The sequence below is a fragment of the Nyctibius grandis genome, chromosome 2 (assembly GCF_013368605.1).
Source record: "Nyctibius grandis isolate bNycGra1 chromosome 2, bNycGra1.pri, whole genome shotgun sequence".
Taxonomy (NCBI): Eukaryota; Metazoa; Chordata; class Aves; order Nyctibiiformes; family Nyctibiidae; genus Nyctibius; species Nyctibius grandis.
In genome coordinates, this window is record NC_090659.1 from 57035305 (window position 1) to 57048226 (window position 12922).

The 12922-nt window shown below is 37.6% G+C and overlaps 1 protein-coding gene across 4 annotated transcripts in view; it reads left to right on the forward strand.

The window, feature by feature from the left end:
• Window positions 1–12922, forward strand: part of DCUN1D2 (defective in cullin neddylation 1 domain containing 2) — a 29180-nt gene that overhangs the window by 6969 nt on the left and 9289 nt on the right. For all 4 annotated transcript variants that reach the window (XM_068417801.1, XM_068417809.1, XM_068417817.1 and 1 more), the window contains exon 4: window positions 861–991. In XM_068417801.1, coding sequence (XP_068273902.1) covers window positions 861–991 — 131 coding nt within the window. The remainder of the gene's footprint in view (window positions 1–860; window positions 992–12922) is intronic.

The window sequence follows — 12922 nt, forward strand, 5'->3', positions numbered from 1 at the left end:
ACACTTTGAGGTTAAACCACATTGCCTCTGCTTAGCTATAAAGTCAAGCATTTATCACCATAAAATAATATTTTGTATATAACTCTTCCTTGGAAGAGATGCAGTATTACTAATATATAGAGGTGTCGAAACTATTTTTTTTTTTTTTTAAACAGGTTGCATTAGGTAGGTGGAGAATTACAGTTTGTTACTTGTGCGTATTTTTTTCTAGCTAAATAATTTAATTTGATCTTAGAATGGCACCTTATCAATACCTTTCTACAACAGACCAACTTCTCATAAATGGGGTGGTTGTTTCTTGAGCAGGGGTCCTAGCAGTCCGTTGTTACTGACCTCATCAGTTATTGACTTCTTTCTAAGCTTTCCTGTTTAGGTAAGGGTATTCAGGAATTGTGATGAAATAACTTTTTATATCCTCTGAAGTGCACTGCTCTATTTTGTCCCTTTGGGTAGATACTGTAAGAATAATTACGATTTTCTAGACATGGACAGCAATCAAGTGCTCATGCTGTTCTATTAAAGGCTGCCAACATTATTTGATATAACTGATTAAAAAGGTTTTGCTAAACCAGCTGTGGCTTCTGGCTTGGATTTTGTTTTGTAGCTTTATTGTCACATTGCTCCTATGTTGGCGTTGTGTACTTAATGGATGTCTATATATATAATGTTCCACTTAAAATTGTTTAGTAAAGAGATATGAGTGTTAATATTTTTAAGAATGCTATTCAGAAAGATACTCTCTTTTTATATTTACTGTTTTATTTTGCTCTGAAACTAAACCTTTAAAAATAAAAAAAAAAAAGAAAAAAGTAAAAAGAAATCTTAAAAAATTTACAAATAATGTAACTTATTTTGAACAGGTGTGACACCACAGAAAAACTAAAAGCTCTATTGCCAAGACTGGAACAAGAGCTAAAGGATCCAACAAAGTTCAAAGATTTTTATCAGTTTACTTTTAACTTTGCTAAAAACCCTGGACAAAAAGGTCTAGGTAAGTAGAAAAAAATGAAAAATATCAACAGACAGTGAAGTCAATTACAAATACTTCCAATAATATGGTTTTCTCATTGATTATTGTATAGTAAATTCATTATTGATTTCTTTCTCTGGCTTCTCCTCTTTCCCATCTTCTTTCAGTTAACTTCTTCTTTAATGTCCCCTTGATACAGATAATTTAATGGGGTTTTCTGCTAGTATTGACATTCTCTTTCCTCTTGTCAAAAGAGGTTCCTGCAGTTCTTAGAGACCTGTCAGAATTTTTTTTTAAAAAAGACTGAGATAGCGAGCTCCTTGTCTTTTCCATTTTGTTCAGAACAACTGAAACAAGATGTCTGTATCCGCTTAAAAAGAGGGAGAAAACTCTGGGCAAAAGTTATTGTTCTTCTAAGAATTTTTAGTTTTAGCTCACACTTTTTATGTAAAGTTTAGAAAAAGAATATTATGGACTTGGTTCAAAGCTACTGAATAGAAATAGGCATACATTTTATAAAGTATTAAATTATTATTCTTTATAAAGTTTGAGATTTGTCCCAATCCGTGCCTTGTGTTGCTGGACTAAAATGGATACATATTTTAAATTCTAGTGTTTTCTTCTCTTCAAATCAAAAATATCTATGGTTTGTGAATAGGTGAAAAAAAGTGTAAGGTGAAATCTGATAGCCTTTTAAATTTATGTCCACTTTCAAAAGACACTGTGTAGGAAGGAATTAAACTGATTTGTGTGTAGAATAGCCCACACCATCATCACTGTTCTCTTTGTGCTGTGGGTGAGAGGAAGTGGGTTTTTTTTTTTAGCATAGCCACTTTAACTATGTGTCTGTTACTTGGCAAGCAAGTTAATAAATACTTTTTCTCAAAAATTGTTGGAAGAGTAGCGAAATGGAGGAGCAGAATATTGATTTAGACCTTCTCAACCAGAGGCAACTGTTCCACTTTCTTTCTTGGGAATGACTTTGTCTTTCCCAGTGTCTTTTTTTTCTTTTTTAAACTATGGGCAACTTTTAGCCAGTTTCCATTTCTATTTATTTTTTGCAGCAATTTTCTTGCCTCTCTTCATTAAAAAGCCTAGTACTTTCAGATTGCGGAAAAGGTAAGTCAGTTACAGCTGAGGTTAGAATTTATGGGATACCTAAAGAAATATTACAAATTACTCCTGTTTTAATTGGATCAGTTCCAACGTGAAACTCATGTACTTGGGAAATATGTCTCAAAAGCTTTTCACCTAAGCCTGTACAAAGAGAGGAGGAGGGAAGGCAGCCCAACCCAGATTGTGGAACTGAATGTACTGCTTATTTGACATGAGGAGGAAAGAGGAAACTTACTTGCTTTCCATTACTTCTGTTTATTTGGTATGGAGGCCCTTTCATTTGTAAGTCTGTCTTCTCTGTTGTGTAAGAAAGGTACTTTTTGGCAATAGAACACCTAAGTGTCCAGTTCTGGGCCCCACACTTCAAGAAAGATGTTGAGGTGTTGGAGTGAGTCCAGAGGAGGGTGACCAAGCTGGTGAAGGGTCTGGAGGGTCTGACCTACGAGGAACGGCTGAGGGAGCTGGGGTTGTTTAGCCTGGAGAAGAGGAGGCTCAGAGGTGACCTTATTGCAGTCTACAACTACCTGAAGGGAGATTGTAGCAGAGTGGTAGTTGGCCTCTTCTCCCGGGCAACTAGCGATAGGACAAGAGGACACAGCCTCAAGCTTCGCCAGGGGAGGTTCAGGTTGGACATTAGAAAGAATTTCTTCTCAGAAGGGGTCATTAGACATTGGAACGGGCTGCCCAGGGAGGTGGTGGAGTCACCATCTCCAGATGTCTTTAAGAAAAGCCTGGACATGGCACTTAGTGCCATGGTCTAGTTGACAGGGTAGTGTCAGGGCAACGGTTGGACTCGATGATCTCAGAGGTCTCTTCCAACCTGGTTGATTCTGTGATTCTGTGAAGTGGCTTTTTGCACTAAGTGTTGAAGTATTAGTGGGCAAAAGTAAGAAGTGCAAAAATTAAAGTTAAGCTTAAAATAAACTGTAGAAAGAGTTGATTGGAACTGTTGCTGATTTCAGTTTTCAGGAATTTTAATAATTCTGGTAATACTTACTGTTTCTTAATTTCAAGTAGTGCTTAGTTCTTACATGGCAGTATTTTGGTGACATTTTTTCGTCAGACTTTTTCTGGTTTTGCTAAGATTATTCTAGATGTTAAATATATATATGCGGGTGCCACTGCTCTTATTTCAGTGGAGATACACCATATTTCTGTCTGGTGGGAACTTGGATCACTATAGGTCAAGTAGAAAGAGAGTGCTGAGCAAGCATATTGACTAATATGACATTTTTGAGTGATTGAGGTCAGTGATAGCTTATCCAAATAAAAATTAATGCTGTATAGGTTTGGAGTTGGAATCTTTTCAGAGTGCCGTTATGTTCAGTAGAGCAGAGAGATGGAGGAAAAAAATAAGTTTACAGGTTGATGTTTACAACGTACTGCTTCCTGTTGCGATTATTCTAAGAGTAATGTTTGTTATCTTTCAGCAAGGAGGTGTTTAGCAAGGAAAAAAAATTCAGTTATCTTACAGGAGTGTCTGTATGAGCTGAGGATTCCAGTTGTTTCAGCGACATTTAATACAGGCTTAGGTGCATACTCTTCTCTGTATACACTATGTATTTTGTCCTAGGATGAGAAACTGTCCGTCTTCCCTCACTCTCTCCACAACTAATGTAGAGGTGTTTGGTATTTGTGTCCCAATGACTGTGTGCCCTGTTGTCAAAGAGATGTGGGAGTTTATCTCATCCATGTACAAGGTCTGTTTCTCTCTTACTGAGTTTGGAGCCTTTGCTCAGGATGCTTTTATGAATTCAGTCCAGATAGTTAAACAGAATGTATAACTAGATTTGTTACCACATGAACTGGTATAAAACTCTGCCTAGCTCTGTCTAGGTCATCTTAAGCTGTTGATCTCCTCTTCTTCCCCACATGCACGTTAGATGACATGCAGTGCTACCTAAGTGTAGGATGCTGCTAAGCTACTGCCCTAGCTGCTTGCCTTAAAACACTTCTGGTGGCATTCTCCCATGATAGCACATAGCACGCCTTCCCATACGTTCGCATATGAATTATGACTTGAAGACTAAGAGGTCAGTAAGTTTATGTCAAGTAGGGATAAAAGTGAATGGTTTTAATTAATGAAGTGGAAGTAATCAAAGGAACTCTTTCCGAACTTTCAATTACAAAATAACTTGATGTGATTTTTCTAGGGCGTGAACTATCCAGTGCTTCCTCTTATTACACTTGGAGTTTAAATCGCCAAGTCTAGTAGCTGTTGCACTCATTGTTTAGGGGAGTGATCTATAGGCTAAAAGAACATTGCTTGACTCTCAGCTGTATACATGACCTATGAATACGCCTATTTGAAAACTAAGCAAATTTGACATAGTGCCAGAGACAACTGGGAAATTCTTGTTCTTAGCAGATTGTTAATAAAAACTTTTCATAAAAGAAGACCTAATTAAAATGGTCCTTCTCTTGGATCCTTCAGGCTAAGTGCTACAGCATCTTTTTTTTTTTTAAACAGAAATAACTCTTGAGAATAGAACTCACCAGAAAAAAGGCTGTGATAGGCAAAGAAGACTCATTTATGCCACTATTTTTCATGTTTATTATCTTAACATATTGAAACTATAAGAAATTACTGAAATACCTCTAAAATGTCCAGACAGCGATGGTTTGGTTATGAGTCATGTCCATTGCTCTGACAGTATTCTAATACGTTTCAGATAGATTTTAAAAACAAAAAAGTAATTTCTGCTGTTTTCAGAAGTGATAAGCAGCAGTTATTACTTTATTTTCTGCCCCATCTCCCCTGAGGAATGTCGGGAAATACAGTGATTCATGGGTTCCTTTTTAATATGCCAGATGGTCTTTAAATTTAAAACATAAAGAAGTACTTATACACAGTGTATTCCCTTGTTCCAGACAGGATCAATGTCTACCAAAACCATTCCTCGCAGAGGTTTTTCTAATGAAATGTTCAGTGGTATGCTAGCATGACATACCAACTTGCCTTTTCAGTTTCAGTAGTTGTCAGCAAGATTTGAGATCTCATTGGCAGTGGTCCTCTGGCTGAAAAAGTTTCAGAGCCACTGCCTTCACATAATATAATCTTAAATTTTCGATGGCAGGTATCTCATACATCTATGTCCATACTTGCTCCAACTTATTGTTAGATTTTTTTTTTATTCTTTTTCTAGCATATAACTTCAATCTCTGTTCCAGAATTCTTCAGTTCTATACTTACCTATCCAGAATAAATACGCAGAATACGTTTTTCCTTAGAGTTAGTAACAACTTTTTACATATTTTGCAACTATGTATTGCATCTTCCCTTAGTCTCTAGACTGAGTAAAATTGACTACCCTGATAAAATTTATCTTTCAGCTCTTGGATATTGGAATTATATCTTCCAATTCTCTTTTCCTTTGCAATCCGATTGATCTAACTTTCTTTTGTCATGTGGTACACGAACAAGCTAGAGATCTTCCATGTGCCTTAAATGTTTTGCTCCTTGTTTTACATCCCGTTATTAAGTTTGTTTATATTTATAACACTGATACTGTCTGCAGTTTGTGATCTATTATATTATTGGGCTTCTGCAGAACTGCAATGCATGCAGTTAATTCTGATCTTGTATTTCTGCGGTTGATTACTCCTACTAGCTATACGACTTCGCACTTCTCTAATGAAATCTTTCTTATTTACTTCCAAGTGGTTTTCCAATTTGTCCAAATAATTTTGAATTCTAATCCTGTCCTCTACCATGCTGCACTTTTTTCAGGCTTTGTATAAGTTGCAGATTTAATAAAAGTTTTCTTTGGTGTATCATCAGAGTTATTTAAGTACTGGACAGTGTTAGATACAGGACTGACCCCCATGTATGAGTTACTTTCTCCAGTTTGGCAGAGAACCACTGAGGTTCTTCTAGAACCTCCTTTGACCTCTATGAAGTCTCAAAGATCGTAAGTAGCAGTTTGAGGTTGTTTCAGCATACTGACATGAATTTCGCCGTATCTAGCTTCACTTTCGGCACCAGCGCTTTCAGGCTGGATTTCTAACAGTTGTTTCTGAGATTACTGTCAGTTTTCATTGAACCTTTTTGCCTGGTGTGTATCTTGAAAAAATCTCTGTGTATCCCAAACATTTCTCTTTCGGGAGATATCAGCAGGATGCATTTTTATTACATGAGCTGCCATTTGTAAGGGGGAGAGTGGGAAGGCACAGAAGCCCTTCTTAGTAGCTTTTTAGTGATAGAAGAATTTTGGTGATACCTGACACAATCATCTTCACAATGCAGTGGATTTTGCTCCAGGAAAGCAGTCCGGGGGAAGGTGTGTGTGTGTGTGCAGTTTCGTGTTTTACTTATTTTTAGAACAGCTTGTCTTCCATTGCTTTTTAATTTCTTCTTATTCTATAGTTCCCCTCAAAAACAATGCAAGAAATTCTGCCTTTATGTAATTAAACGGGAAGAATTCTCTCCAATAAATTAAGTTACATCTATTCTGTCATTCCCCAAAATAGGCACAGAGTTCAGTACACCAATACTCATTCCTAGAAATAGGACTGCCTTTCATGGGAGTCTCTTTTCCACAGTTTGTGTGGTGATACTAGGGAATTTTTATTTCTCTTTATATCTGCAGGACTTCTGTCTCTGTAGTCTCATCCAACTAGAATGTTTCCATTTACTTTTATTAGCTTAATACTGTCAAGTAGTATGCTTCAGTCTGGACACATGCTGTTTAAAGAAGTAAAAGTAGTACCAGTCCCCCTAGGTGATAGCTCGTGTAAGTAGTGAGATGCAGGAGGCAAAAGCATATTGCATAAGATCTACCATTATTTTCTCTAAGTAGAAAATGATATTCTGATTAATGTTACTCAGGACCAAACTGTCAAATGTCTTTCAAATACTTCTGTATTCGATTATTATCTAAGAAAAAGATGGTTGCTTATAACTGTTCAGACTATTGTTCTCTAAGTGGTGGACAGAATTCAGGAAAAAAGATAGCAAGGTTTCAGTGCAGCAGTGCCATCTCAATGGCTGCGTATTGGACCTGGCAGGCATAATATTTAGATAGAATAAACTTCATCTGAGTGTTCTGTATGTATTTTGAGATAATGTAAAAGGTGCAGTTTATTAAGGTCTGGTTTGCCAGGAGACTTTTACAAAGAATTATTATGGATAACTGTGATTCTGTCTGTTTAATCTGCTCTCGTGTTCTTGCCGCTATATTTAGTACAATAAATCTTTTAAGTTTTGCATGGTGCAGATTTGGAGAGGTTTATCTCACCTTTTCCCAAGTTTTAGCTTTTTCTACTGCAGTCTGAGTGAAATTTTGCATCCCAGCTCTTGGCTGATAAGTGTACTAAAGAATAGGGTTATAGAACTTTTGTAATGTTGTATACAGAGCAGTTCAAATTTCTAAGGACACTGTTCAAGCTCAAAACAAGGCCCTAGCTCCATCTTTCTTTTTTTTCTTTTTTTTTTTTTTTTTTGAACCTGATAATTACTGTGAGTCTCTTAATGGGTCTCCCTTTGAGCCCCAACAAGACATGTTCAGGAGATTCCTCATGCTCAGGAGTTTACTACAGTTTGTTTCAGCACCGTGGAGAGGCTTAATGCATTCTTTCGTGGTCTTCGACTTTCAACATGGAAACAAAAAGCAGATTTGGTCCTTCATCACTCCTTTGTGGTCCCTTCACTTGCTTGCTGGCTCAAAAGGTTGTGCTTCCTTCTCTCTGCCAGTTTCCTGGGATCAAGCAAGAGATGATACATGAGGAGGGCATTCAGACTTGAATCAAATATTCCTTCAAGACCAGAAGAATGACTATCTTTGCATCCGGTATGTGGACTTCAAGGAGGTTGCATCTTCTATGAGCAGATGAGTATAATGTGCTCTTTTTAATTGAAGCAACATCAACTTTGGCTTTCATCATAGCAATATCTCAAGATTCTTTGAAGAGACGCTTAGACGCTAGGGAAGGATATCTTTTTTTTTTCTTTTTTTTTTCCCCTCTCCCTTAGTTAGTTATGAAGATTTCCTCCACTTTCAATGAAGAATTAGATTGATCCATTTGTAGTGTGTTTATAGGAGTGAGTGGATGGAAGAAGTTGAGTGAGTTCAATAAATGAATTTCATGTTTACTTTGGAAGAGGTCTGTGAATGCTGTATTTTAGGGGTTTCAATGGCCTTGGTCTATGTATGGTTCTTGCTTTATTTTTGTTCACGTTTTTTTCTGAAAATGCCAGCAATTTAAGAGAAGCTTAGTATAGAACAGGGTGCTCTGATCAAAAAAGGCCAATGGTAGCAGGAAAAGTGTGGCATAACTGACAGTTCTAGTAATGCCTCATTGGTTCTTTTACTCATGTTTGTCTCTTCTTTGGGAAATGTATATCCAGTCAACTTTAAGTCATCCGTTGTAGTTTATCTGAATTGTACATGGAGAGTTTCGCAAAGATGGAAGGATTTTGAAACCGGCTACAATCAGGTTCATTAGGCTGCACTCAAATTGACGTTTAGTTAGCTGTCTTCTTCTAAGCTTAGCTCCCAATCAGAAGCAGTTTGTCTGCTTTTGTGCAGTTGATGCTCAAGATAATAAACATGAAGGGTTCTGCATGGAATCAGCCTGCTTCAGCATGGCAGATGCTGAGAGAGTTAATAAGCACAGTCAGATTCTGCCTGATTCCTGCAGAGCTCTTCTGAAATCCACATGCTGCACTTCACCTCTCTTCCCTGTCCACCACAGGGACTTAACTCTGACACTGTGCATTATACGCCCCCTAACGTAGAGCACTGGTAAGCTCTTTGCTTACAGCTTTGCAGGGATGAATGAATCCAACTCGGCTGGATCCTGAGTTTAGCCACTTCCAGTATTTGTGTCATACCCCATATCTGTTTTTCCCATTCTCTCTTCCTTCTATGGGGGAGCTCCTGATTGCAGATAAGGGCTATTTTTCTCTAGACTTTTGGCAATTTGGTGAAGGGTTTTTAGGTTGAATCCTGACAGTATTTTCTTGTTATTTTGCTATGTGGGTTTTATTTGTTTGTAGAAGAAGAAAACGTTCTGATTAGGAAAGAAACTAATTATTGTGTCCATGTTCTTAGTAACTTGGAGGCCAAAGAAGACTTAAAAATCATTCAGAGATGAGGAAACAAGAAATCAAGTAACTCACTGAATCTTGCAAGTATTCATTTGATGTTTGTTGATCAGGTAGTGTGATAGTCCAATTGTTGAGATAGATTGACACCAGTTTCCACTGTTCCTGCATCTGCACCAGTTTTGGCACAGTGTCCAGGAATTTTATGGAAACAAAATAATTTTGTGCAAGGTAGTTTTTGTTTTAGCTTTACAGAAGTATGATATTTGCCTGTGATCACAGTGAGAAAACAAGAGGAAAGAGATCAAAGAATATCAACCAAATTGGTTGATATTGGCCAAACCATTGGTGGTCAATGGGACAGAGTCCAGTTGGAGGCCTGTGTCTAGCGGAGTCCCTCAAGGGTTGGTACTGGGACCAGTTCTATTCATTAATGATTTGGATGAGGGAATAGAGTGCACTGTCACTTGCACTGTCAGCAAGTTCGCTGATGACACCAAACTGGGAGGAGTGGCTGACACACCGGAAGGCTGCGCAGCCATTCAGAGAGACCTGGACAGGCTGGAGAGTTGGGCGGGGAGAAATTTAATGAAATATAACAAGGGCAAGTGTAGAGTCCTGCATCTGGGCAAGAACAACCCCATGTACCAGTACAAGTTGGGGACAGAGCTGTTGGAGAGCAGCGTAGGGGAAAGGGACCTGGGGGTCCTAGTGGACAGCAGGATGACCATGAGCCAGCAGTGTGCCCTTGTGGCCAAGAAGGCCAATGGCATCCTGGGGTGTATTAGAAGGGGTGTGGTTAGCAGGTCAAGAGAGGTTCTCCTCCCCCTCTACTCTGCCCTGGTGAGGCCGCATCTGGAATATTGTGTCCAGTTCTGGGCCCCTCAGTTCAAGAAGGACAGGGAACTGCTAGAGAGAGTCCAGCGCAGAGCCACGAAGATGATTAAGGGAGTGGAACATCTCCCTTATGAGGAGAGGCTGAGGGAGCTGGGTCTCTTTAGCTTAGAGAAGAGGAGACTGAGGGGTGACCTCATTAATGTTTATAAATATGTAAAGGGCAAGTGTCATGAGGATGGAGCCAGGCTCTTCTCAGTGACATCCCTTGACAGGACAAGGGGCAATGGGTGCAAGCTGGAACACAGGAGGTTCCACGTAAATATGAGGAAAAACTTCTTTACGGTGAGGGTGACCGAACACTGGAACAGGCTGCCCAGAGAGGTTGTGGAGTCTCCTTCTCTGGACACATTCAAAACCCGCCTGGACGCGTTCCTGTGTGATATGGTCTAGGCAATCCTGCCCCGGCAGGGGGATTGGACTAGATGATCTTTCGAGGTCCCTTCCAATCCCTAACATTCTGTGATACTTTAGGGCAAATTATATGACTAAAGAAAACATCTGAAGTTCAGTCTCTTACAGAGGCTACATACATTTTTACAAGGTGATTGAATGATAAAATAGATTTCTGTGTCTTGCACCTGTCCAGATTAATTTTTTTATGCAGTGTTCGGAACAGGAGAGTTTGTTGGCTAGTCTTCTTTTGTTTTCAAAGCTATAGGGTAAGTTTTGGTTAAAGCACTGGGAAGAGAAAGCTTCAAACAAAGGAGCTCTTGGCTCTGAAATTTTAATTTTCAAAACCTTTTTTTTTAATCCTTATTAACTAGTGTAATAAAAGTAACTTTTTCCTGCTACAAGCTTTGTTACATTCTTTACTAATTTGTTGGTTTGTGTCTGTAGATGGACTGGATAAGGCTGATTGCATCCTGTTATTTTGGGGGAAAAAACCCCTGCTGCCAATGTAGTTTGAGAGGGTACACTCTGAATAAAATTCATTGGTGAGCACTGATGCTTATAACAAGGTGCCCAAAGTCTCTCATAGAGATGACATATAAAGTAGCAAAGCTTTACAATATTGGTAAGAAGATTAAACATCAATAAAAGAAGAAAAAGGCAATACTGGGACAATCAGTTAATCTCAAAAGATGAAATTAAAATAAATTATTTGTTTCCAAGCTCTAAAACATGATAGACTATACCATTATAATATACAGAACCTAGTTAATATGCTAACTAGGGATTATGAGGGCAACAGTGGATAATATTAAAGTATTCTTATTTATAACTTAAAGATTTTTAAATATCATTAGAAAGCCAATGTAATGCCTTTGGCCTTTTTTTCTTTTAAGTTATCTATCAGTAATTTAACTGAATTAGTTTTTAATATTCTGACAGCTTCAAACATGACTGCACAAACAGCTCTGTTGGTAGGGCAGTCTGAGAGCTGGAAAGCTCTATTTGGCAGAGTGCTGCAGTCCCACAGTGCTGTTTTGGCACAGCAGGTCTAAATGAACTTCATTTCATGTTCCTCATAAATCCAGCTCTCCAGCCGGTTCCTTGCTATCTGTTGATTTATCTTTCTGTTTTCTCACTTCCTTGATTACTTGTGTGCAATGACTTCATTGACCTTGTCCAAAATCATAGCAAAGGGATGAGGAACTTAATTTGATTTTTTTTTTTTTTTAAATTCGTGCAGGAATCTAATAATGATTTTTTTTTTTTTTGTTCACAAGATAAGCATTTGATCAAATCTTGAAAGTAGACACAGGCTCTCTAACTGATAATGTATTTCTCCTTCTGCATTAATTGTGCTAATTTGTTATCACTTCAAGATTTCTGTTCAATCAGGGTAGAAGAGGCTGGGGGGTTTTTAAAAACAATTTTAGAATGAGGCTTTAGTGTTTCAGAATAGATCATACTGCATGCAAAATGCTTTACTTCTGATTGTGAAAAGCTGATTGTTCAAATAATTCGAACATGTAAAGAACTGCTTTTAAAATATACTAAAACATGTTTACTATAATAAATGTTATTTAGCAAAATAATGTTTAAAATAGTTAAAACATTATTTTACTAACCTTTTCCTCCCTCTTGAACTTAGATATTTCTTTACTTAGATATTGTTTAGTAATTTTAGTTTTAATAATTTTGTAATGGTAATTGGTATCACTTTCAGGTGACTCAGTTCTTAGGGTTTTACTACAGAAAGCTTTATAGATGCTGTATGTAGCCACAACTAGACTAGATATCCAGAAAGCTGAATATCTAGATATTGAAGCTTTGTTTCAGTGTATGTAAAAACTTTGGACTACAAAGCTATTATACTGAGGGAGCTGTATGACATGCAACACCTGCTGGATATTGACACAGAAAATATTTTGGGGTGAAGGGAAAGCTCAAACTATTGTATAATTTACAGTATATGATGTAGTATTTTTATTATGTTCTGTAAACATTAACCGTTTTAGGTTAAAATAAAATAAACCAATTTTAAGTGTTGGATATGAACACGGATATTCGCAATGAAGTATCTTCTAAACTGGACCTTGCTGAGGTGTTAGTTTCCAGAGATTCATGCATCTGTCTTTTCCTTTCCATTTCTAAAACTTGCATCATTAGTCTATAATGTAGGAAGCATATTTCTTTTGGTACAAAACCAGCATATTTTTATAATTGTAGTTTGATTTTATTTTATTTGTAATGATGCCTTCATATCTATGCAGCATTGAAATAGGTATTCCTAAGACTGCCTAAGAAATCCATGCCTTGCAAAAGCATCGTCCTGTGGGGATGCAGAACTCTCATGGCGTGAGGCCTTCTTTGTTTTTTAATATCTTTTAGTGCTGCACTGATTGTAGCAGATACACAGACTCCACAGCATTACTGTTTATTGATACAATTATCAGCATCCTAGTGTAGAACTGGAATTCTGTGTAATTAGATCTTCCGTTTAAAGT